General features: G+C 33.8%; 1 protein-coding gene across 2 annotated transcripts in view; it reads right to left on the minus strand.

The window, feature by feature from the left end:
- Positions 1 to 717: 717 nt before the first annotated feature.
- Positions 718 to 22603, minus strand: part of COG6 (component of oligomeric golgi complex 6) — a 67733-nt gene continuing 45847 nt past the window's right edge. Inside the window, exons 14-19 of one of the 2 annotated variants that reach the window (XM_012742681.2) lie at positions 20159 to 20290; positions 19674 to 19841; positions 16036 to 16143; positions 14994 to 15047; positions 12063 to 12142; positions 718 to 2463 (exon numbers count right to left, since the gene is read on the minus strand). In XM_012742681.2, the coding sequence (XP_012598135.2) occupies positions 2316 to 2463; positions 12063 to 12142; positions 14994 to 15047; positions 16036 to 16143; positions 19674 to 19841; positions 20159 to 20290 (690 nt within the window). In that variant the 3' untranslated portion in view covers positions 718 to 2315. The other variant, XM_076009476.1, reaches the window with a different exon arrangement.

The following is a 22603-nucleotide window of genomic DNA, read 5'->3' on the forward strand; positions in this document are numbered from 1 at the left end:
CAAAATATCACAAACTGGGTGGCTCATAAACATAAATTTATTTCTCATACTTCTGGGGCCTGGCAAGACCAAGATCAAGGCACTGGAAAATGCAGTGTCTGGTGAGGGCCCACTTCCTCATTGACTGATGGCTGTCTTCTTCTCACTATAACCACACATGGTAGAAGGGGCAATAAATCTCTTATATAAGGAAACCAATCTTATTCATGAGGGCTCCACCCCAACAACCTAATCACCTCCCAAAGGCTCTGCTTCCTAGCACCATCGCCTTAGGAGTAAAGATTTCAACATATGAATTTGTGGGAAACAAACATTCAGACCATAGCAGTGCCCATTTGAAGACTGTGATCATGAATTTAAAGTCAAGTCAATCAATCCACTGGTGTGATTTTTTTCAGTTATTATTCACCTGCTCAAGCACAAGCACACAGAAAGAAAAGGAAAAGTTCAAACAGGAGGATTTTGCCAGGCAGACAAAAACGGCTGACATGTATTATCTAGGTTATAATTAATACTTATGCCAAATCAGAATAATGCAAAATGTAAACTATAAAGTATATAGCAAATGTAAGTGTTATGCTAATGGATTATTACTTATAATCTTCTATTTTGACTTTATTCTCAAAATCATATAATACTACATTTTGCCTGCTAGTCTTTCACTGGTTATTTCAGTTTTGACCTATATTGTACTTCTTTTTCTATCAGTAGATTTTCTAAAAACAATGAGATATATAAAAATGCTGCAATGGTCATTATTCTAGAAATAGTTTAATATTTTATTTGCAAAAAACAAGTAAAAAGCAAAATACATTTTTCCCGCTAGAAAACAAAGGAATTCTCTACTGACAAGGTATCAATCTTTTTTCACAGTAGAAATAAATTATGCAAAATTTAAGCTCTTGACTTATACTTTATTTTCTATCTTTTACATATCACATATATTCATTGAAGGAAAAAAAACTAAAAATACAGATTTTTATGCCAAAACAGATAATATATAATCAGTCTTACTCCAAAGAATCACATTAGTTATAAACACTTATAAACTTCAGACAGATGAATAGGCCATGTTCTATAAATACTGATTTGTTATATACTACATAATCTACTATAAATTTTATGTTATTGTTTTTTAAAATATTTCAAACTAGTCATATTTTTCCCTCATGCCTCAGTTTTCTCATTTATAATTTAGGAACTTATCCCTTTTTATAGATTTATCAGAAATTAAAATTTTTTTTGCTAATAAGACTTACCCTTGAAATCTTGGTAACATAGTAAACTCACATCAAGCACGTAGAGATTTATTCTTTAAAAAAATACAGTGAGTTTGAATCTTCCTCATAGGTAAAGCTGTAAAGTCAGAGCCCAAATCATACTTTTAAGGAGCCACCATGGAGATAAGACACACTGCCAGCTACAACTCTTCCTCTGGCAACGTTTCCTCCATTGTTAGTAGATCATTGTTTCTTTGGGTTGGACACCAGGTAAAATTTGCAGTTGGTTGGATTTAGGATCCATATTGAATGACAACAATCTATTTTTAAACACTAAACTTAGATGCAGCTATGGCTGCCTGCCTGCCTAAACTCATCTTATGTGCTGAGCTCCCCTTGAGTTCCTTCCAGGGCACCCACAGAGTGGAATCTACCCTGCTTAAGTTACTTTTCTCCCTCTTTTTTTCCTTTTTTGCTTAGTGTATATTTAAAATTGCACAAAAATGTGTGTAGGCAATTATATACAGTGTGCTAGAACAAAAAAGGAGATTCACTGCTAAGTACAGCAGCCGCATAATCCACTGCTCTTTTGTAACAACTCTTTAAGGACCGTGACATAGGCTAGGTCCAAAAAGCTACTAAGTACACCTACTTACATTAATAAGAAAGCAAATGAATCTTTATTACAGAGACATTTATTGGATCATATCCTCTTACTAATTATTAAGTTTAGATAAATTTTTTATATGCTATTAATTTAGAACTAGTCTTGGAAAAAAAGAAAATCCCTCAAACCTTTCATACTACGTTTTGCTTTCAGAATAGAGGGGAAGCTACAGAGCTGGAGAGGCAGCTAGCAAAGAACAGTGCATCTCTGTATAGAGGGAAGATACAGAGCATTACTATCTCAGGTTGACATGTTTGTTACCTACTTCCATATTATTGAGACCAAAATGAATCATTGGGACCCATAATGTTATGATACAAAGAAAACTGGAACTATTACATTTCAAAGTAAAGATTAATGGACTAAAGAACAAAATAATGTAGTGTTTTAGAGATGCAATGCTTTGCTATCACAATCCAGTAAGGTAATTAAGAAAGAAGTGTCTGCACTTGCTGCGGCGACCGGTGTAGGATGCTCTCTGGATCTTTGTATTCATTGACTGGATCCATCACAGCTGCATACACCTCACCATAGGCTCTGCAGACTAATTCTGTGGACTGCCTTATAATCTGCTCTCTATTGATAAACAAGCAAAATGTGAACACATCATCTGAAAAAAGTGTATTTACTAAGAATTGTAAGAACACTTCATATTTGAATCCATACACTTCATTTTCATTATTGTACACACTATTTAAAAATCACTCCAACTACACAAGTCACTTATCTTGGTTTGGGGATAAAACACAGTTTTTATATTTATTAAATTCTTCTCATTACTATGTAGGTTCCAGAGGCCAGGGACTGTTTTTTGTTCACTGTTGTAGCCTCAGGGTTAGAACAGTGCCTGATAGATACAGGATTGCTAAACAAAAACCAGAAACTGTGACTGCCTGACAATGTATTGATTTTGCAAAAGCAAATGATAATACATTAACCTTAAAGAAAGAGGCTTACAATTATTCAAATTTACGAACACTTTTTATCTCTCATAAAAACTTACAGTAAGTGGCTTTCACATATAGCTCCTACACTAACAACATGTAGATTTCTCTTTATCTCTCTGTATCATTAAGCTAAAGTGTGACACTTGCATACAACAAATCAGAGCATTTTCAGAAATGTATATGTCTACAAAAAAGCACATAAAAGAATAGCCATAGTCTTGCAAATATTTTTAAAATTATCCAGCTAGAGAAAGACAGTATTAAATTCATTAAATCTGCACCAACTCTCTCCATGTTTTCGTGACATTAACTTCCTGTCATCTCTAGCTACTTGTACTATTCATATATCACTATACTGAGTCATGAGAACCCTGGTACTAATTTTCTGATTTTTACCAAACTAAACTAAAAATGTATCTTTCAAGCTTTACTCCTAAACCTCCTTTTCTTGTAATGTTTCCTGCTTTTGTTAATAGCGTAGTCCCATCACCTCTGTTCAGGTTTTAATGAACTCTTGCCTGGAGTACACAAAAACTCTACCTGGCCCTCCCCGTTTTAGTCCCTTCCACATTCAGTCCCCTAGGCACTGCTGTTAGAGTGATCTTTCAGAAGCATATTTTCTATCATGTCTCTCCCTTACCTGGGGCCTTCAAGGAGCTTCAGTGGCTTCCTCTGGTTTCGGGGAAGCCAATATTTCTTTCTCTACTATTCAAAAGCCTCTTACATTTTCAACATCACTACTTCAATTCTGCAGCCCAGTGCAACTCCTGACTTCTCTCTGCCCTGGTCTGACTGACCTCAGTTCCTTTGCTTACACTTCTCCATTTGCCTAGAATGCCTCTCTCATCATTTTTAAACGTCCTTTATGTTCAGCAAAAATGTTCTCTCTTATCCATGAAGTTTTCCCTGACTTTCAGAGCTAGAAATAATTACTTCCTTTTTGGAACATCTACAGCACTTTTTCCTTTCCTCTTTTCTGATGTTTACCACTCCTGACAATAAAGCATCTACATGTTCTTGATTCTCAGATCCTAACAGATTGGGAGAGAGGATAGTTCCACATGAAACGTATATTAACAACATTCAATAATAAAATCCAATATCAAAATGAACTTTAAAGTTGTTTAGAATTACAGAAATATATGATCTTCGTGTCTTCGTTGCCCTGCAAAACTTCAAGTAACTTGATATTGTTTATGTTCATATGTCCTGTCCCTTAAAACCGAGTATATTTTGAATATGATGGGTTCTCAATAAATAATCACTGAATGCTTGAAGAAAAATAACTTTTGTCTTATTTAAGGAGTCCCACTCTGACCTCACGAACCACCATTCTTTTCCACAGAATGGAGTCAGCGGTTATTTCAGGCCAAGCTTTTCCTTCACACAGTCAAGAATACACATACATGACTGGCCACACTAACATAACAGTAATGGAGGTAACAGTAATATTGCGTTAGTCGTCATACAAGTCAACACCATGAAGTCACCATCAATACAACATATTCTTTAAGCTGTTTTTCTAGGAAGTATATATTTTTTGATATTAATAATAATAGCCAAAATAATACATTTGTAAGACCATCTGCGGAAATATCTATATCTATGGTTTTGAAAAGAACAAAAATAGCTAGATGGAATGAGAAGTTCACTTATGATGTTAGAGCGTCAGGGCCCTGTCCTGATGAGATACACACTCTTGGCAAGTTGAAGCAACTTGACATTGTCCCCAAATTGCTAAAGCTTCCTTAGTGAGAGTGGGCGGCAGGAAGAAATGCTGAGTAAATTCTCTGAGCAGAGTAGAATGATGCTACTGGCTGTACTACCTTTCTGCTAGAAGGAATGATGGTAGAAACTGGTTTAGAAAACTCCTTAACTAAATGAGGCTCTAAGATTTTTTTGATCTATTGATTGGTGATCTTTTCTTATCATTAATTAAGCTTAACAATGAATGCAACAAAATGATGCAAACATTTTTTCATAAATGAAATAAGCTACATAAACTGGTATTTTAAAACTTTGTTAGCTATCATATACATTTGGAATCTATTATTCAGTAAATCAGATACTGGATTTCAGAAACAGTGTTTATAGTTCTTTATTTAAAGCAATAAGACAGATTTGGAGAGAGGTGTATAAAGCATCATTACTCACACCTAACACTCTAAATCTACACTCAAGCTGAACCCAGCATATATTTGATAGTATACAAGAAGTACACAGAAACAAGGCTATTCTTTCTCATAAGAAATTTAAAATCATAATTTTTTAAAGTACAATAATAAATGTTAAATATAATTTTTAAAAATTCAGAGTAACTGGTAAATGTAGAATAAATTATTAAAACTTCTGAAGTAGTAAATTTTAAATTTTAGTTTCAAGTCCTAATGATGAAAAAAATTTAATTTACTGAAATTTAGTTGTGAATCAGGGCACATTTCTGTTTCTAAGCTAAATTAGCTTACAAAAGTCTACCTACAACTCACAATCCAGCTTAAAAACCATTATAAGTCTGCAATAGAAACGAAATAAAGCAATCCTGCTAAAACACAGATAATTAAATAAAACCAAGCCAACAAAACCAAGCAAGAGTTTATAATTTATTTTAAATGTTGGTGTGTTTGATAGTATGGGTCATCTTCATTCTGCTCCTCAATTTAAGAAGCCACTGAGAGAGGGAAGGGATTGAAAAATGAGCCTGGGTATGCTGGAGAAGATAGAGACAGCAAAGCTGGTAGGTAAAAAAATTCAATTTGTCCAGTTACAAATGTTACAGTGCCATAACAATCCAGTATTAGAAATTTCAAAAAGCTTAATAAAGACTGATATGTAACTCAATGGAAATATTATTCTCTTTTTAAAATATGCTCAAAGAAATTAACTGTATTTTAAATAAATATTTAAAACAGTGAACTGAAATGAGAAATGAACTGCTTACTTCCAAAATCAGTGAGCTTGTCATTAATCAGTACTTCAGAATTTTTGGTTACCATAACAACATGATACAACCTCCATCATTACCATAAACCCAGCATTTCTAAAAATAGCTTATTTCAACATCAGGCTCTGTGATCACTAAAATTGGGCTTTATTTTAGCATCACAGTTAAGAGTGTAATCAAATGTGCTGCAACAGAAAAGGTGACAACAGTTTAAGCCTAAAAATCTAAGATGATAATATTCTTATGAATAATAGATTGGTTTAAATTATGATTTCTCTTTATCAAACATCAAAAATGTCACAATGGGTCAAGTTAATTTTTCACCCCAGGTCAGCTTTCTTTCTCTAAGTGAAATTAAAACATGGTTTTTATGAGGCCAAGGTATATATCTCACATGTATTCTCAATCACATATGTCAAACGCCTTTGAGCATCCTTTAAAAACAATAAATATAATCTCAGCATAGAAAAGGGTTACTAAAACACAATATAGTCTAATGTTGAAGAGAATAGGTTCTAGAATCAGAAATACAAGATTCAAATCATGGCTCTGTTTATATTTATAGTAATTGTTATGTAAATTAATCCATTATCTTAAAAAGTATTTTGTATCTGTGTATCTATACAGACACTCAATTACTTAATCCTTCTAAGCAATGTCCTCTTCTGTTAAACAGAAGTCCTAGTTCATAAACTCACTGGAAATGATTAAATTAAGTAATCCATTAAAGGATCACTCTGGCTGAGATGTTCAGATCAGGCTGTAGGGATTCGGGTAGATGGTGGTGGAGAGGGCAAGAGTGAAAACAGAATAAATCAGAGGTTCATGTGATAATCAGGCACAGATGATGCTACCTTAGACCAGAGAGGTAACTGTGGAAATGTTTAAAAGTGATGAGTTCCATCTTATAGACTCTTTCAAGATAAATATTAAATAAGATGGTTTCATAGGAATTGTGATTAGAGGTGTATTGGAGCTCTTTATAGATTAACTCGTTCTACTAGTGAATTTCCCCCCCACCTATGAACAGAGTATGCCTATTTATTCAGACCTTCTTTTATAATTTTCAACAAAGTTTTATAAGTTTATTCATATAATTTTCCATATAGTAATATAATTGGGTTTATTCCTACGAAACAATCTTGTGACAATTATAATAAAACCTTTTATTTTTCATTACATGTTCTAAGTAGATATTGCTAATATATAGGAAAGGTACCAATTTTTCTACGCCAATTTTGAATCTGGCCAAGTAACAACTCTATCTTAGCTCTATTAGTTTATTGTTTGCCTTGTTTTGCTTTTGGTGTAAACATCTAAAATTAATAACTTTTGTTTATTCTTTTCAATATTTATCACTAAACCCATTATATTGGATAGTACCTCCAAGGGGAATAGTAGATATGATAGTAAGTATGCATATCATACGTTAAACTTTAATAAAAACATTTCTAATGTTTCATAATTAAGCATGATGTTTGCCATAGATTTTCAGTATTCCAACTTGATCTTATGGTATTCATCTCTAACTGGTTTATGTAAGAAATTCCAGTAAGATTTTTCATTCATTCATTTATTTTTGAAACAGAGTCTCACTCGGTCACCCAGACTAGAGTGCGCCAGAGTCAGCCTAGCTCACTGCAACCTCAACCTCCTGGGCTCAAGATCCTCTTGCCTCACAGCCTCCCGAGTAGCTGGGACTACAGGCACATACCACAACGCCCAGCTAATTTTTTTCTATTTTTAGTAGAGACAAAGTCTTGCTCTTGATCAGGCTGGTCTTGAACTCCTGACCTCAAGCAATTCTCCAGCTTTGGCCTCCCAGAGGGCTAGTATTATAGGTGTGAGCCACCATGCCTAGCCTGGTAAGATTTTTCTTTGTATCTTTTGGTCATGGTGTTTCTTCTTTTAATACAATGGCTTGATTTTTTAAAAGGATTTTTCACATTTTACAGGCTTCATATCTAAGATCTTAACTATGATCAATATAAAATACTCCCCTTTGACTTTTTAAAATAATTTTCACCTTGAATTCAGTTTTGTCTCTTAATATTAAAACTCCTGCTTTCTTTTGTGTAATTTTGTTTTAAATGGTCTCTTGCAAAGAGCATATAAGTGAACTGTTTAAAACCTAAAATGACACTCTTCTATATTAAAGTAGGCTAACAAGTTACTCACACTCATTGTAAAAACTGATTTAAATTAGAATTTGTAAAAGCAAACTTCCTTTGAATTTTTTAGTTTTTAGGATTTATTTCCTTTTTTGCTCATTCTTACATTAGCTTTGTGAATGTTTTATGTGCACTTCAAAAGAATGTATTTTCCATATGCTAAATATTCCTATTAGGTTATGATTGGTGGCATTGTTCAATTCTTTCACATCATAATAATTTTCTGTCTACTTTTTCTATCAATTAGAGAGTACTGTACTGTAATATCTAACTATAATATTTGATATATCTATTCCTCAGTTCTGTAAACTTAATGTTATTTGCAGCTCTGCTATTAGATGCACATATTTACTATTATATTTTATGTTATATTGATTCTGTTACACTGTAAAATGTCCTTAACTCTGGTATTATTATCTGTCCTGTAGTCTAATTTTCCTGATATTAATGTAGCTACTCCAGCTTTATGATTATTGCTTACATGGTATATCTTTTATCATTCTTTTACTTTTAAACTATCTGCACCTTTATATTTAGAATGGATTTCTTATAAACAGCATATAGTTGGCACATGCTTTTTCACCCAACCTGACAAGCTCTGTCTTTTTTTTTTTTTTTTTTTTTTTTTTGAGACAGAGTTTCACTTTGTTGCCCAAGCTAGAGCGAGTGGCTAGAGCGAGTGCCGTGGCGTCAGCCTAGCTCACAGCAACCTCAAACTCTTGGGCTCAAGCAATCCTTCTGCCTCAGCCTCCCGAGTAGCTGGGACTACAGGCATGTGCCACCATGCCTGGCTAATTTTTTTCTATATATATTAGTTAGCCAATTAATTTCTTTCTATTTATAGTAGAGACGGGGTCTCGCTCTTGCTCAGGCTGGTTTCGAACTCCAGACCTCGAGCAATCCGCCCGCCTCAGCCTCCCAGAGTGCTAGGATTACAGGCATGAGCCACCTTGCCCGGCCAAGCTCTGTCTTTTAATTACAATGTGTTGTCCTTTAACATTTACTAGTTACTTATAAGGAAGGCTGCATTTAAGTCTATTTTCCTGCTATTTGTTTTATTTGTTCTCTTTTCCTCCTTTCTCCCTTCTTTTGATATAATTGCTTTCTTTTTAACATTCTATTTTATCTCATCTACTAGCATGTTAAATAATTTTTGTTTGCTTTAGTGGCTGTTGTAAGGTTTACAATCAACCTTAAAGCAGGATTATATATTTTGTAGTTAATTTAATAACCATACAACATCACAATACTACACTTACTTCCTACTGCATCTTTTGCAATTCTACTGATTATATGTTTTATTCCCACGTGTTTAAAACTCCACAATTTGCTGCATTTTTGCTTTAAATGGTCAACAATCATTTACTATTGTATGTAGCATTTCCAGTGCTCTTTATGACTCTGTGTAGACTGAGTTTTCTTCTGGTATCATTTTCTTTCAGCTCAAAGAACTTCATCATTTCTTACAGTGCATTATGTTGGTGATAAATCTTCTCTACTTTTGTTAATTTCAAAAACATATTTATTTCACATTTACTTTGAAAGATACTTTTAAAGTTTACTATTTTTCCATTCAGCTTTTTAAAGGTGATATTCCATTGTGTTCTGGTTTGCACTATTTCTAATGAGAAGTCAGTAGTAATACCATGTTTCCTGCAAATAATGTCTTTTTTCCTCTGGCCACTTTTAACATTTTTCTCTTTATCGCTGGTTTTTAATAATTTGATTATGGTGTGCCTTGGTATAGTTTTCTCTGTCAGGGCTTATTTACCTTCTTGGGTCTGTGGGTTCATATTTTCTATCACGTCTGGAAAAAATTCTCCTTTTATTTCTTCAAACTTTTCCTGTTTCAACTGCACTATGATAATCCAATTATATGTATGTTAGATTGCTTAATAACATCTCACAATTCACTAAGATTCCATCTTTTTTCTAGTCTTTTTTTTTTCTTTTTTTTTGAGTTTGTGGCTCAGTTTGGATGGTTTCTATTGCCCTTTCTTCAAGTTAACTGATCTTTCTCTCTGGAGTGTTTAATTGGCTGATAAGCCCATCCAATGAAATTCTCATTTTAGATCAAGTTCAACTTGATCCTTTAGAGCAGGGGTCCTCAAACTTTTTAAACAGGGGGCCAGTTCACTGTCCCTCTGTGTGCACTGTGGGCCCGGGATGAGTCGGCTGCTAAGTAGGACAGGCAGTGGTGGCAAAAACACCCAGAGGGCTGGATAAATGTGCTAGGTGGCCCATATGTGGCCCACGGGCCATAGTTTGAGGATGCCTGCTTTAGAGGCTTGTTTTTAAGCTTTTTTAGTGTGAGTATAAAGTAGCTGTGGTGGTTAATTTTAGGTGTCAACTTGACTGGACTAGGGGATACCTAGTTAGTTGGTAAGCACAATTTATGGGTGTGTCTGTGAGATTGTGTCCAGAGGAAACTGGTATGTGAGTTGATAGAATGAAGAAGTTCTACCCGCAAAGTGTACAGGCTCCTGATAATTGGCTGGGGGCCTAAATAAAACAAAAAGGCAGAGGAACAACAAATTTATTTTTTCTCTCCTGGAGCTAAGATACCCTCTTTTCCTTCCCTTGGACATAAGACCATTTGCATTTCTTCTATGAACTGTCCAAACATACACTGACTATTTTTCCTACTGATCTGTGGGATCTTATTACATATTAAGGATAATTTGTTATGTATTTTGTAAATATTTTTCCATATTATTGTTTATATTTTAACTTAGTTCATATAGTCTGTTTCTATAAAAACTTAAAATTGTCTATAACATTTTAAAATCTTAAATGGACAAATCTGTCGATTTTTTCCTTTACAGCATCTGGGCGACCTGCCATCCTTCAAAATACATTAAAATTGCCCCAAAGAGTAATGGTATGTTTCATATGTAATATACTCTAAACAACTTAACATTCAAATATTAAGTACTAAAATGTGGTTACATCAAAAAGAATTATACGTATTTGGTTAAAAACTTAATAATTTAAGAAGCACACATAAACAATTTGAGCCTTGGCATAACAGCTTCTTTTATGATCTCTAAGGTCTTTAGAATTCTGGTTCTGTAGACGGCATGGTATCTTTTAGGATAATAAAAGTCACAAAATACATTAAATTTATTCATTTATACCAACTACTCACCTAAAATGGGAATTTCTTGACTGTGTATGAGGGTAAATAAAAAGATCTACCCCATTTCCAGATAATTCTAATTGATATCAAATTCTTCCGCATAGTGAGCTAAAAGCTGCTTCCCTGCTCTATTTTTTATTGTAGCTCTACATTCCAGAACAATAGAAAATAAGTATATTACCTCTGTAATATACCATCCTCTTAGACATGTTAAGTATTTTCTTCAAGTTCAACAGTTCTATCCTTAATTTAATATAAATATTTGTTCACATTTAACGGACCTATCACACTATAAGCTCCATGAAGACAGTGCAAATGTCTTTGAAACCGCAACCTCTAGTGCCTTTTACATAGAAAGCACTGACCACACTGAAGAAAAAAGACATATATAAATAATATTGCCTAATTTCCTATATATAGATAATTTTGTCAATATTTTTTTTTAAATCAAGGAGGTCAGATTATATGATCTATTAGTTTCTTCTAATTATAATATCCAATATCTGAATGTATGGTTCTTTGTCCTGAGTACATTCCTGGTACATGATACTGAACAATTTTATGACATATATCTACAGAAAACCACTTAGGTGCAAAATCATCTATAAAATAGTTTATCTGCATTGCACAATGAATATATTATTGATCTTCAGTAATATATTCAAAGTCATTCTGACATGTTTGTTAACATAAGGGAATTTGGCCTATGGCTATATAGCTCCAGTTATATTCAAATTAATCTTAAAAATTATTTACTAGTTAGAGATTTTTGGAATGATAACAGGCAAGTAATTAAGTAAAGACAAGGTCAGGTCAGATCCTTTGGGATGTTGAGGCATGAAAAAAGGTTGAGAACTATAGATCTTCAAGGATAAATCTCTTTTATTATTCTTAAAAATAAATTTTTTCCAAAAAATGTACTTGATATTTAAAAACATGTGAATCTTTACCAACTATCTGAGACCAAAAATACTTACTTCACTGTGGCACTTAGCAGAAAGTTCAGCTGTGGCATTAACAGGTTGTCTGGGGCTGACAGGTAACGATCAAACTGAACCTAAATGAAACAGAAATGCAAAACATAAAGGGCATATATCTACTAGCAAACATCTCAAATATAACCACTTCTTTTAAAGATTAAATCCTAAGAAAAAAACCCACATTTCAAATAACTAGATCGTTGTGTTCAAACAAGTGTTTCTTAAACATTCTAACTAAAACTCTCTAAAACTCCCAACTTTTTAATATAGTTAGTATTACCAATACTTACTTTTAAAATCCTGAATCCACACCATTCATTTCAGTCTCCCTGACCATGCTTTTAAGTAATAATATTACCAAGAAGTAAAGTCATCAGATTTCAAGTCCACCTTACTTGCATCTACTATTAATATATTCACTAGTTTAACTAACTTTTTGAGTAGCTACCATTAGAAAGGTACTATCTTAGGTAATGAAAATATAATAATGAGCAAAAGAGGACAGTCCCTAGCTTCATGGAGCTTATGGTCTAGCAAGAGAGGTATTAAACATATAATAAGGTATATACATAAGTAATTATAAACAGTGTTAAATGCTGCAAAGGAAAAAACTAAGATATTATAAAGCGTAAATCGAGGACCTCGTCTGTGGGTTTGGCAAAGACATCTCTGGGAAAAGGTCATTTGAAGCGAGATCTGAAAGGTGAACTGACATTGCGTAAGTGTGCAGGCGGTGGAAGGAGGTTTAGTCAGAGGAGACAGCACAGATGAAGATTTGAGGTGAGAAGGAAAACAGCTAGATAAGAAGAGATCCTATAGGACTTGTATGCTTTTTTAAGGATTTTACTTCTTATAAAAGCATTAGTAAACCATTGAAATTAAGTAGGGGAGTAATGTGACTTAACTTTTAAGAAGCTAAATCTGGCTATAGCAAGGAGACTAGACTGGAAGATTGCAATAGTGATGCAAGGACAGAAATTAGGTAGTTATTGCAGAATTTTTAGACTACAGTGCAGTTAAAGTGAAAGAAGTGGAGATATTTGAGGAAGTCAGTGTAAAACCATCAGGACTTGGTTACTGGTAAGATGAAGGGGCTGACTCGCAGATTTTGTAGCCATATAAATTAATTCACAGTATCATCATAATATATAATTGTCTTTTTAATGCACTTATTTAGTTGGATAATAGCTGCATCCTTTACTAGATTATATCTATTTTCATCCCAATTCTTAGTATGATGCCTAGAAAAATAGCAGAAACTTGGTTAATAATTGTTGAAATGATACATGAATAAATGTTCTTTGTGCTTTCTGAGTTAAGAATACTTGAAAGAGGACCTGGGTGGGGCGGAAGGGGTTAGTTTTGAATATGATGAATTGAAGTGCCTTAGAAAACTCTAAGTGGAGGCAACAGAAGCTGTATATAAAACCATGGACCGCATACAAAACTCAACAAAGATTCGGTTTCAAAAGACATAATATATTCAACTTAATTGTTTTTAAAATTGAGACCAGGAACATTAAGAATTTTTAATGGGGCTTAAAAATATCTTGTGAGTTATGGACTGAGTATGTTTCAGAAGAGAAGGGGAAAGAGGGGAAAAAAACGTATTTATTGAGTACTAACTAATGTTACCATCGACGTGTGTGAACACAAATCTTTGTTTTTGGTGGGTAAATACTCTGAAGCAGAATTACTGGATGGTATGGTAAATGTATATATAACTTCCTCAGAAACTATGTCTTTTTTAAAAAATCAATCAAAAATTCATTCATTTTCATTTATTTTGATTACTTTTTAACCTCTTTGATTTCTATAGGTTTTGCTGTTACAGTTTTTGTTTGATACAGAGAAGTCATGACTCTTACCTCTATAAAATGTCTTTTATCATGGCATAATGTTCCTTATTTATCCTACTTAGTGTTTTTAAACTCTACCTTGTCTAATATTAATACAGTCAGATGTGCCTTCATCTTTGCACGTGTTAAGAGCCTTATGGGCCTATCCCTTTATTTTCAGTTAAATTTAGTTGGGAAAGACAATACATAAGAAAGCCCTGGTATCAAAAAAACTATCCTAGAGAACTATTTTATGAAAGTCAAACCAATGTAGTAATGAGTATGAGCATTTTAAGCTCACATATAGTAGATAATATAGTTAGTAGTTAGTATAGTAGTTCAGCTCATAGACTCTGGGAGCCAACTTCTGGGTTGAATGGGGTTGTCATGAGGATTAAAGAGTTTATACATGAAAAACACTTGGCATGCTCAGTAAATGTTAATGTGTGTTATTGTTCATTGTTATTATTACCATTACTAGTAGTACTATTAATATTATAAAGCTTCCAAAAAGGATCATTCCTATGAGAGATAGAGTTACATGACTTTAATATCATGCAATAAATGGGTAAACATACATGCAAAGTATATACTTAAAACACAAAAACATGCTCTAAGAGTGGTGCTCATGTAGAAAGGAAGGTACAAGCTTTTTGCTTGAAAAGGAGGTAATAAAGTGGAGTTTCAGGGAGCAAAATACTGTTGTAAGACTGGAATTCAATTTCGGTTTTCACCTCAGAAAGAAGTACTGAGATGCATGAACCAAGGATCATGGCAGTAGCAAGTCTATAACATACACATTGCCTAACTTCTTCATGTCTGTCATTCCTGTTTCTCCATGAAATTAGCAATAAAACTCTGAAAATGAAGAAATCCTAAAAAATAATGAAGAGACCATCACGGTATGGTAGAATACTACCATAAATCCAAGTCCTGGTCAGACTTGCTCAGTTAAAGAAATATATGTTCAGTCATTACTGGACCCAGTGTGATTGCAGCTTATCAAGAGATAAAAATTATCACACAGTCAAAAATCAAGAATAGTGCTCCATACAGAAATCTAAGCTAAAATGCTTTATTATGCACTTACCATTGCAGCCTTCAGTGCCATGGAATCTAGGTTGGGCATATTAGCTAAAGCACCCTATTTAAAAAAAAAAAAGCAAAAACAAGATGTAAAAAAGGAGACAGACATTTCATTTCATACAGTCCATTAGTAGACTGCCTAAATTTGGAAAATCTTTTAGCTTATTTTCAAAGAACTCAAATGTCATCTCTTCAACGTCAGTGAACCAGGGACTATGATTTGTCAGAAGGATTAAGAAACACATAAGTTATTAACCATGGAAATATCAGGATACTTCAGATTTATTCATATCAAAGAAAAAGAGATCAATGAAGCACTCACAAGATGCCAGAGAGACATGGAGACTTGAAGGGTTTCACTTTGATTATTTTAGGAAGTACAGAAAGGCAGAAGAATTGGTTCTTATTGGTAGACATTTGCTTATACTTTAGCAAAGCAAAACTTGAGAAGTTGTGATTTGTGAAAGCCTGCAGCTTTAATATATTCTTCCTGCCAATGTCATTTGAAAGAGTTCTTTGCTTCTTAATGAAGCAAAGAAAGATGGCTTACATGGTTTTCTAGGGTTTCCACCACACCATTATCTATTTCTACTAGGGTTCTATAATTTAGCAAGATCATATGCTGGCTCCAGAAGTGATTACCTTTGCAAAGTAATGGAGCATTACTTTGCTACATTAAAAAAAGGATGACTGCTATTCATATAGTAATCTGTGCATTCAACAAATAGTGATACAGAACTCTGAAAAATTTACCAGTATGAATATCCTTTATAGATTTTATAATACTAATTTTTATATATTTTCATTACTTTTACAAGGCAATCATCTAAAAACTGCACATCTCAATCTTCAGAACAACTCTATGACACAGATACTATTATTACCCCGAATCTACAGAGGGTGAAAGAGACACAGAGAAATAAGTCATTTTCCCAGGAAAACAAAGTTAATAAGTGGTAAAGCCAAGATTCAAACCCAGAGTTCAGCTATAGAAGCCATACTCTAAACTGGCATATTAGTAGAATTAAGAACATCTACGTGCTTACCTGTTCGGGTTTATGTTGCTGGACAGTGTTATAAATATAACTCAAGCCTACCCTAGTTAAAACATAAGATGCTTGCTCATTTATAAGTGTGTCCAAATGTGCTTCAATCTAAAATAAAACAAAATAGAAAACATTTTAAAAGAGGACTAACACTGATGAGGGTAGAAGTAGACCACCCTGCTTAGCTCTTCATGGCTTCGTTCCTTGGAGTAGCACAGATAATGAGGCACAGCAATGGCTTCTATAGCAAAGGCCTTTTCTTCCCCCAAAGAGGAAGTCCTCCTCCAAAAGGGAGAGAGAAAGTCTTACTTAAAATGATAACCAAAGAGGATTCCAGGACTAGCCACCAGCCACAAAATCTGGTTTGTTTCTAGGCTCTCTTAAAAGCTAGTAATAAGCAAAATACAAACAAAAAACACTAAGAAACAAAAACAGTATAAAATACTTAGGAAGAATTCTGGGAAGAAGACACCCTGATGTTCCTAACCTCCTGAACTCCTCACCTTTCCAACCTGCTGGACTGAGTTAACATATCAAATATATCATCTGGAGAAGCCTGGAGGAAATCCCACTGCAGCTAAGGCAGTACATTCTCCCATTGTGCATAAAGCGGGTCTGTGACAAGCAGGGGAGAGTCGGGGCCCAGTGAAGCTTAGGTGAAAGATCTGAGGTTCAGGAACTGCCTCAGAAGATCTGGCTGGCAGAGGTGAATGGTACATGCTCCCTAGCTTCATGCTATTTTGGAGGAAGCCACTGAATGCTAATGGAGGCAAAAGCAACAGAAAGGGACTAGCCTCATGGGTTAGAGCATTCCTTGTTTTTGCCAGTATAACCCTGATCGTCTGGAGGTCTTCCTTCTATTCCTCACCAGGAAGTTCCCCCAGTTTTACCAGTTTGTTTGCCAATAGTATAGTACACTGCCAACTATAGTATGTGTTAACCATCTGAATGTTTGTCATTGTCCAAGCAACTCCAATAACTCCTCCCCCCAAAAAACTTACAGCTGATTTAGGAGGTGAGTAAACTAAAAGGAAGCCTATCTGAATAATCAGAAAAAGTATCTTTTCCTAACGCAACACTACTGAAAGACACAAACTACTTTCATTTTATTTAAAGTAAATGCCCAAGGAAGTACAATTAAAGCCCTTACCTACCGGACTTACTGGAAAGCAAAGAAAAACAAATATAAACACTTAATGAAAGTGAAAAAGAGAAGAGTTACTGCTAAAAAAAATTAATGGTCTGGAAGAAAAGTAATATAGAGCAAATATCAAAGAAACAGATTAAAGAAATTTAAAAAGAAATTGGAGGACAGAGTCAGGAGATAAAACCAACCAAGGACAGGAGCCTCAAAATATAATATAAAAAGTGATACATGGAGAAGCAATGCTTAAAGAAATAATAGAAAACTTTACTGAGCAAAAGAAAGGTTGGAAGAACCTTTACTGAGCATAAGAAAGGTTGGAATCCTCAAACTGAAATGGCTCTCCACAGTCCAAGATGGAAATAATGGAAAGAAAGACATACCTAAAAATATCCTGGGGAAATACCTGAACTCAAGAAAATCCTTTAAGTTTTCAGATGGATACACTAAGTTACCATGAAAAAAAGAGAGAGAGAGAGAGAGAGAGAGAGAGAGAGAGAGAGAGAGAGAGAGAGAGAGAGAGAATCAGACTAGCCTGGACTTTTTAAACATTAGAAGAAGCTAAATAACAGTGGAAGAGAACTAATAGACAATTGATAGAAAAGGTCTGAAAATCAAGAATCCTTTACCCAACAAGGTAAACTGTTACTTTGGAGGATCCCAACAAGCCATGCCTTCCAGTATCCATGCCCTTGTATCATCCTCTCCCACACTGAACCTGGGCTGCTCCACGTGACCAGCCTTGGCCATGGGCACATGAGCAAACACGATGCAAGGCCAGGCCTAATAAGCCCTTCCACAGTGGGGCTTGTCCTCTTGGAATGCTCTCAGACTGCCAGTGGGGTCTGGAAGGGCAGTAAGAAAATTGCTAGTGGAGCCTGGAGAAAGGGGAACCTGAATTATCTGCTGATAGAACAATTATTGAAAATGCTACCCAGAGTAATAAAGATCTGGCTGAGGAGATTTCTGGAGAAAATATTGGAATACATGTGAAAAGTTCCATTTTTACCCCACATCCAATGGGGGTAAAAAATAAGCAAGGATATAGAGAACTTGAATAAATTAATAAACTCAATTTAACACACAAAGAAATTTGTATCATGCAGAAAATAACTATGAAACATTTAAAAAAAGCAGATAATTGGTGATAATGCAAATTAATGAACTGACATATCTGTATATCTTAAGAAAATGGCTAAGATTTAGGCTTGAAAGAGTGACAAATATAGGGAAAACATAAGATTTTTTAAGCAAAATGTTGTTAATTTCACAGAAAACAAAAATTATCCAGGAAAATTAATCATTGTCATCACATGGCTCAATGGTATTTACATAGTCATAATAATTTAACACATTATTGGTCTAACCAAATATTATAATCAAACTACATTGGGCGGTTGGAAAGCCCTAAGTATGGCCATATACCTGTGTGTGTGTGTGTAGAGAAATAAATTTTGATTATCCACAGTGCAAATTCAATACATTAGATCAAAGAATAAAAAAAACTATAAGTAGAAATACATATGCAAGCATTCAGAGTTACAAATATAAATACCAAAAGAAACAACGATAATAATTGAAAGAGACTATCTTTAAGAGGGAGAAATAAGAGAGAAATGCTGGATGGAGAGGATGGTATTTTGTGGCTTTTCACTACTCTATAGAACTATTTGACTTTAAACCATGAATATAGATAATTCTGATACATTTCTTTTATAAGAAGGAATTAGAAATTATAAAATATCATAAATTTTGATATATCAAAACTCATTCCTCAGAAAAACTCACAACTTAATAAACGAAGTTTTACTATACCCACTGTCAAATTGTTCGTATACTTGTAATAGCACAGAACTTCCAGAGGTGTTTTTTTTTTAAAAACACTATATCTACCAATAATTACTATTTAAAACTAGAACCCAAGTATCTGGTAAATTTTACAAATGGCTTGGTTTTAGTCATCACATACACTCTTAAGTGATACCATTTGGTTTATAGGACTAGAATGATTGGTATAACAGATTGTAATGTTTTGCCTAACACTGGTTTACACAGATAAAAATATATCTATTCTCTGTAACACATTAAGCGCTAGCTACACAGCTTGAAAAATACGGCATATTATTCACAGTTCAGAAACTGAAATCTGCATACAGAATAACTGTTCAAATTAATCAGAAAAGCTTCATTCTACCATCACATACTATGGTCTGAATCAAGCATCTTAACCATTACATATTCTGGCTGCTCCAAAGCTGAAAACTAAAATAGGGAATGCGTGTGCACATGTGTGTGTGCCCGTGTGTGTGTGCCCGTGTGTGTGTGTGTGTGTGTGTGTGTGTGTGTGTGTCCTTCTATCAGACTATATCAAGAGATTTATAGGAATTAGGTCATTAAAATTAATCAAGTCAGTAACTTAAAGCTATCATATAGAGAAAAAGGATTCCATCTTTTTCCTATAAAATGTGAATAATCATTTTATAGGAAAATTTACCTGAAATTGTAGCATTTCCAGACGTCTGTCAGTGAATTCAAATAGAGCTAGTGTGGTCTTCATCATATGCAGAGAATTGACCATGAATGTGGCCATGTCAGCTGTGCCTAAATTGCTGGCTGATACAGTACACATCTGGAGAAGAGGATCCAAGACACATGATAAAACCTATAAACGAAAAATAAAGTGAATTGTTTATTCCCCAATCATTGGTCCTGAGTTAATGACACTTCAAAATTAATGCCAAACTAATGGAAGGGAGCCAACTTATAGAAGCACATGAGAAAAAAATTAAATGATATAATAATAATGTAGCTTATTGAATCAATACTTTTTAAATTAAGTGAAATGATTTAATATTTGAAGGAAAATCAACAATAAGAATGGTACTATCAAAATACCTGGGTTAAAAAAATGCCAGAATTCGAACAGAATGTACAATAGAAGGGCAATAAGCAGTCACTAAAAATGAATCGACAACATACTTGCACAAAATCAGCCTGACGAGCATCTAGTGGTACAACCGAAGAATCATGAGATGCCAAAACCTCACGCAGCAACACCAGTGTCTGATTTAGTGCAGAACTTGGTCCAAGATCAGGTGGTGGAAGTTCAACCTAAAATAAAAGATGGTTTATCTACTGCTTCTATTTTTCCACTAAGTCTTAATGTATAAACGTCAGTTCACAGTAAAATATGTAAAAGATATAAAGCACTGGCTCACACATTAAATATCTATGGTTTACCAATAGCTTATTTTGAACTATACTAATTAACACAGAAAGTGATAGAAAAGTTCTTTGTCAGATTATGTTAAAATTAATATCACTTTGTACTCTAAAGTTTAATAATTAATGAGAAAAGTTAGTGTTCACCTGAATTGTAAAATCTTATTTTGATATGTATTTTAAATGGCCTATTGTTTTGGGTTTTTTTTTTTTTTAAGGCTGAGTCATAAGAAAAATGCAATCCATAGACCAGTGCTATCCCAACTACAATATAATTGGGAAACATTACCCATTCTCAGACCCAAATCTCAGACATTGTGGTTCAATATGTATAGGTGTGTAGGTTGGGGGTCCAGGAATTGATCTTTCAAAACAGGCACCCCAGGAGAGTCTTAGCAGCTACACGTTTGAAAATCACTTCACAGAAACAGTGTAACATTTAAAAAAAGAAATTCTGAAGTTGAAAAGCACAATAACTAAATGAAAAACTCACTATAGGTCTTTTACAGGAGATTTCAATAGGCAGAATAAATAGTGAACTTGAAGATACGTCAATTATACAGTCTGAGAAACAGAAAGAAAAAGAACAAAAGAAAATGAAGAGAGCTTCAGAGACCTGTGAGACAGCATCAACAATGTACAAATAATGGGAATTCCAGAGGAGAACAGAAAGGGGCAGAAAATATATTTGAAGAAATAATGGCAGAGGACTTCCCAAATTTTATGAAAAAATGTTCATCTAAACTTCCAAGAAGCTAACTGACCTCCAAGTAGGATAAACTCAGAGACCCACCCTGAGACTCATCAAAATCAAGCTATCAAAAGATAGACAAAGAAATAATCTTGAAAGCAGTAAGAAAGAAGCAACTCATTATTAACAAGGATTTTCAACAAGATCAACAGCTGATTTCTCACCAAAAAGCATGGAGACCAGAGGCATTGTATGACATATTCATGGGCTGAAAGAGACTGCCGGCCAAAAGAATTACTTGTTCAGCAAAACTATTCTTCCAGAATTAAGGAGAAATTAAGTCATTCCCAAATAAGGACAAAGGACAAAAATTCTTCACTAGCATACTTGCCCTTCAAAAAATACTAAAGAGAATCAGACACGAGACAGTAACTCAATTCACTTGAAGAAATAAAGAACACTGGTAAAAGTTCCCATAAAGGTAAATATAAAAGACAGTTTCAATGTATTTTTATGTATAGCTCCTTCCCTTCCCCACCTGTCAACTTCACAAGGCAATAATTATAAATCTGTATTAACAAGCATACAATGTAGAAATATTTAATTTTAACAATAACAAAGGAAGAGGAGAATGGAGTTATAGAACAACAAAAGTTTTGTATGCTATTGAAAGTAAGTTGGTATTAATCTTAACTAGATTGTTATAAATTCAGATGCTAATTGTAATTCCTAGGATACCAGTAAGAAAATATAACTAACCATATACCCCTGACATGTATATATTAAAATAAACAATAAAGGAATTAAACTGGTATACTAGAAAATATCCATTTAATGTTTAAAAAAGCAAAGGGGGGGAACAAAAACCATTTAAGACACACAAAAACAAAGAGCAAAATACAGACATAAATCCTACTCTATCCTCAGTTGAATTAAGTTTTAATGGATTAAGCATGCTAATCAAAAAGCAGACTGGTAGAGGAATTAAAAATACAACATGACTGAACTAAATACCATCTTCAAGAGACACATTTCAGATTTAAAGACAGCAAGTCTTTAAGTAAGACAGTAAGACTAAAGATAAGTTGACAGTAAAAGGATTTAAAATAATACACCTAACTAAATACACTAAATATACTAACTAAATATACTAAACACCATCTTCAAGAGACACATTTTAAACTTAAAGACACCACGAGGTTGACCTAAAAGGATTTAAAATAATACACCTAAGCAAAACAGAGCTAGACTAAATTAGCTATATTAGCTACTAATATACTCATATACTAATATTAGACAAAATATATTTTAAGACAAAAATTATAACTAGAAATAATGGATATCTTAAAATGATAAAAAGGCCAATCCATCAAGAGAATATAACAATTAAAAACATATATGGACCTAGCAACAAAGCCCAAAAATACATGAAGCCAAAACTGACAAAGTTGAAGGGAAATATTTCTTGTGGTGAAGAAATATTTGTTTCAAGTTCCACAAATCCTCCAATT

Source organism: Microcebus murinus, chromosome 13 (assembly GCF_040939455.1).
Source record: "Microcebus murinus isolate Inina chromosome 13, M.murinus_Inina_mat1.0, whole genome shotgun sequence".
Lineage (NCBI taxonomy): Eukaryota > Metazoa > Chordata > Mammalia > Primates > Cheirogaleidae > Microcebus > Microcebus murinus.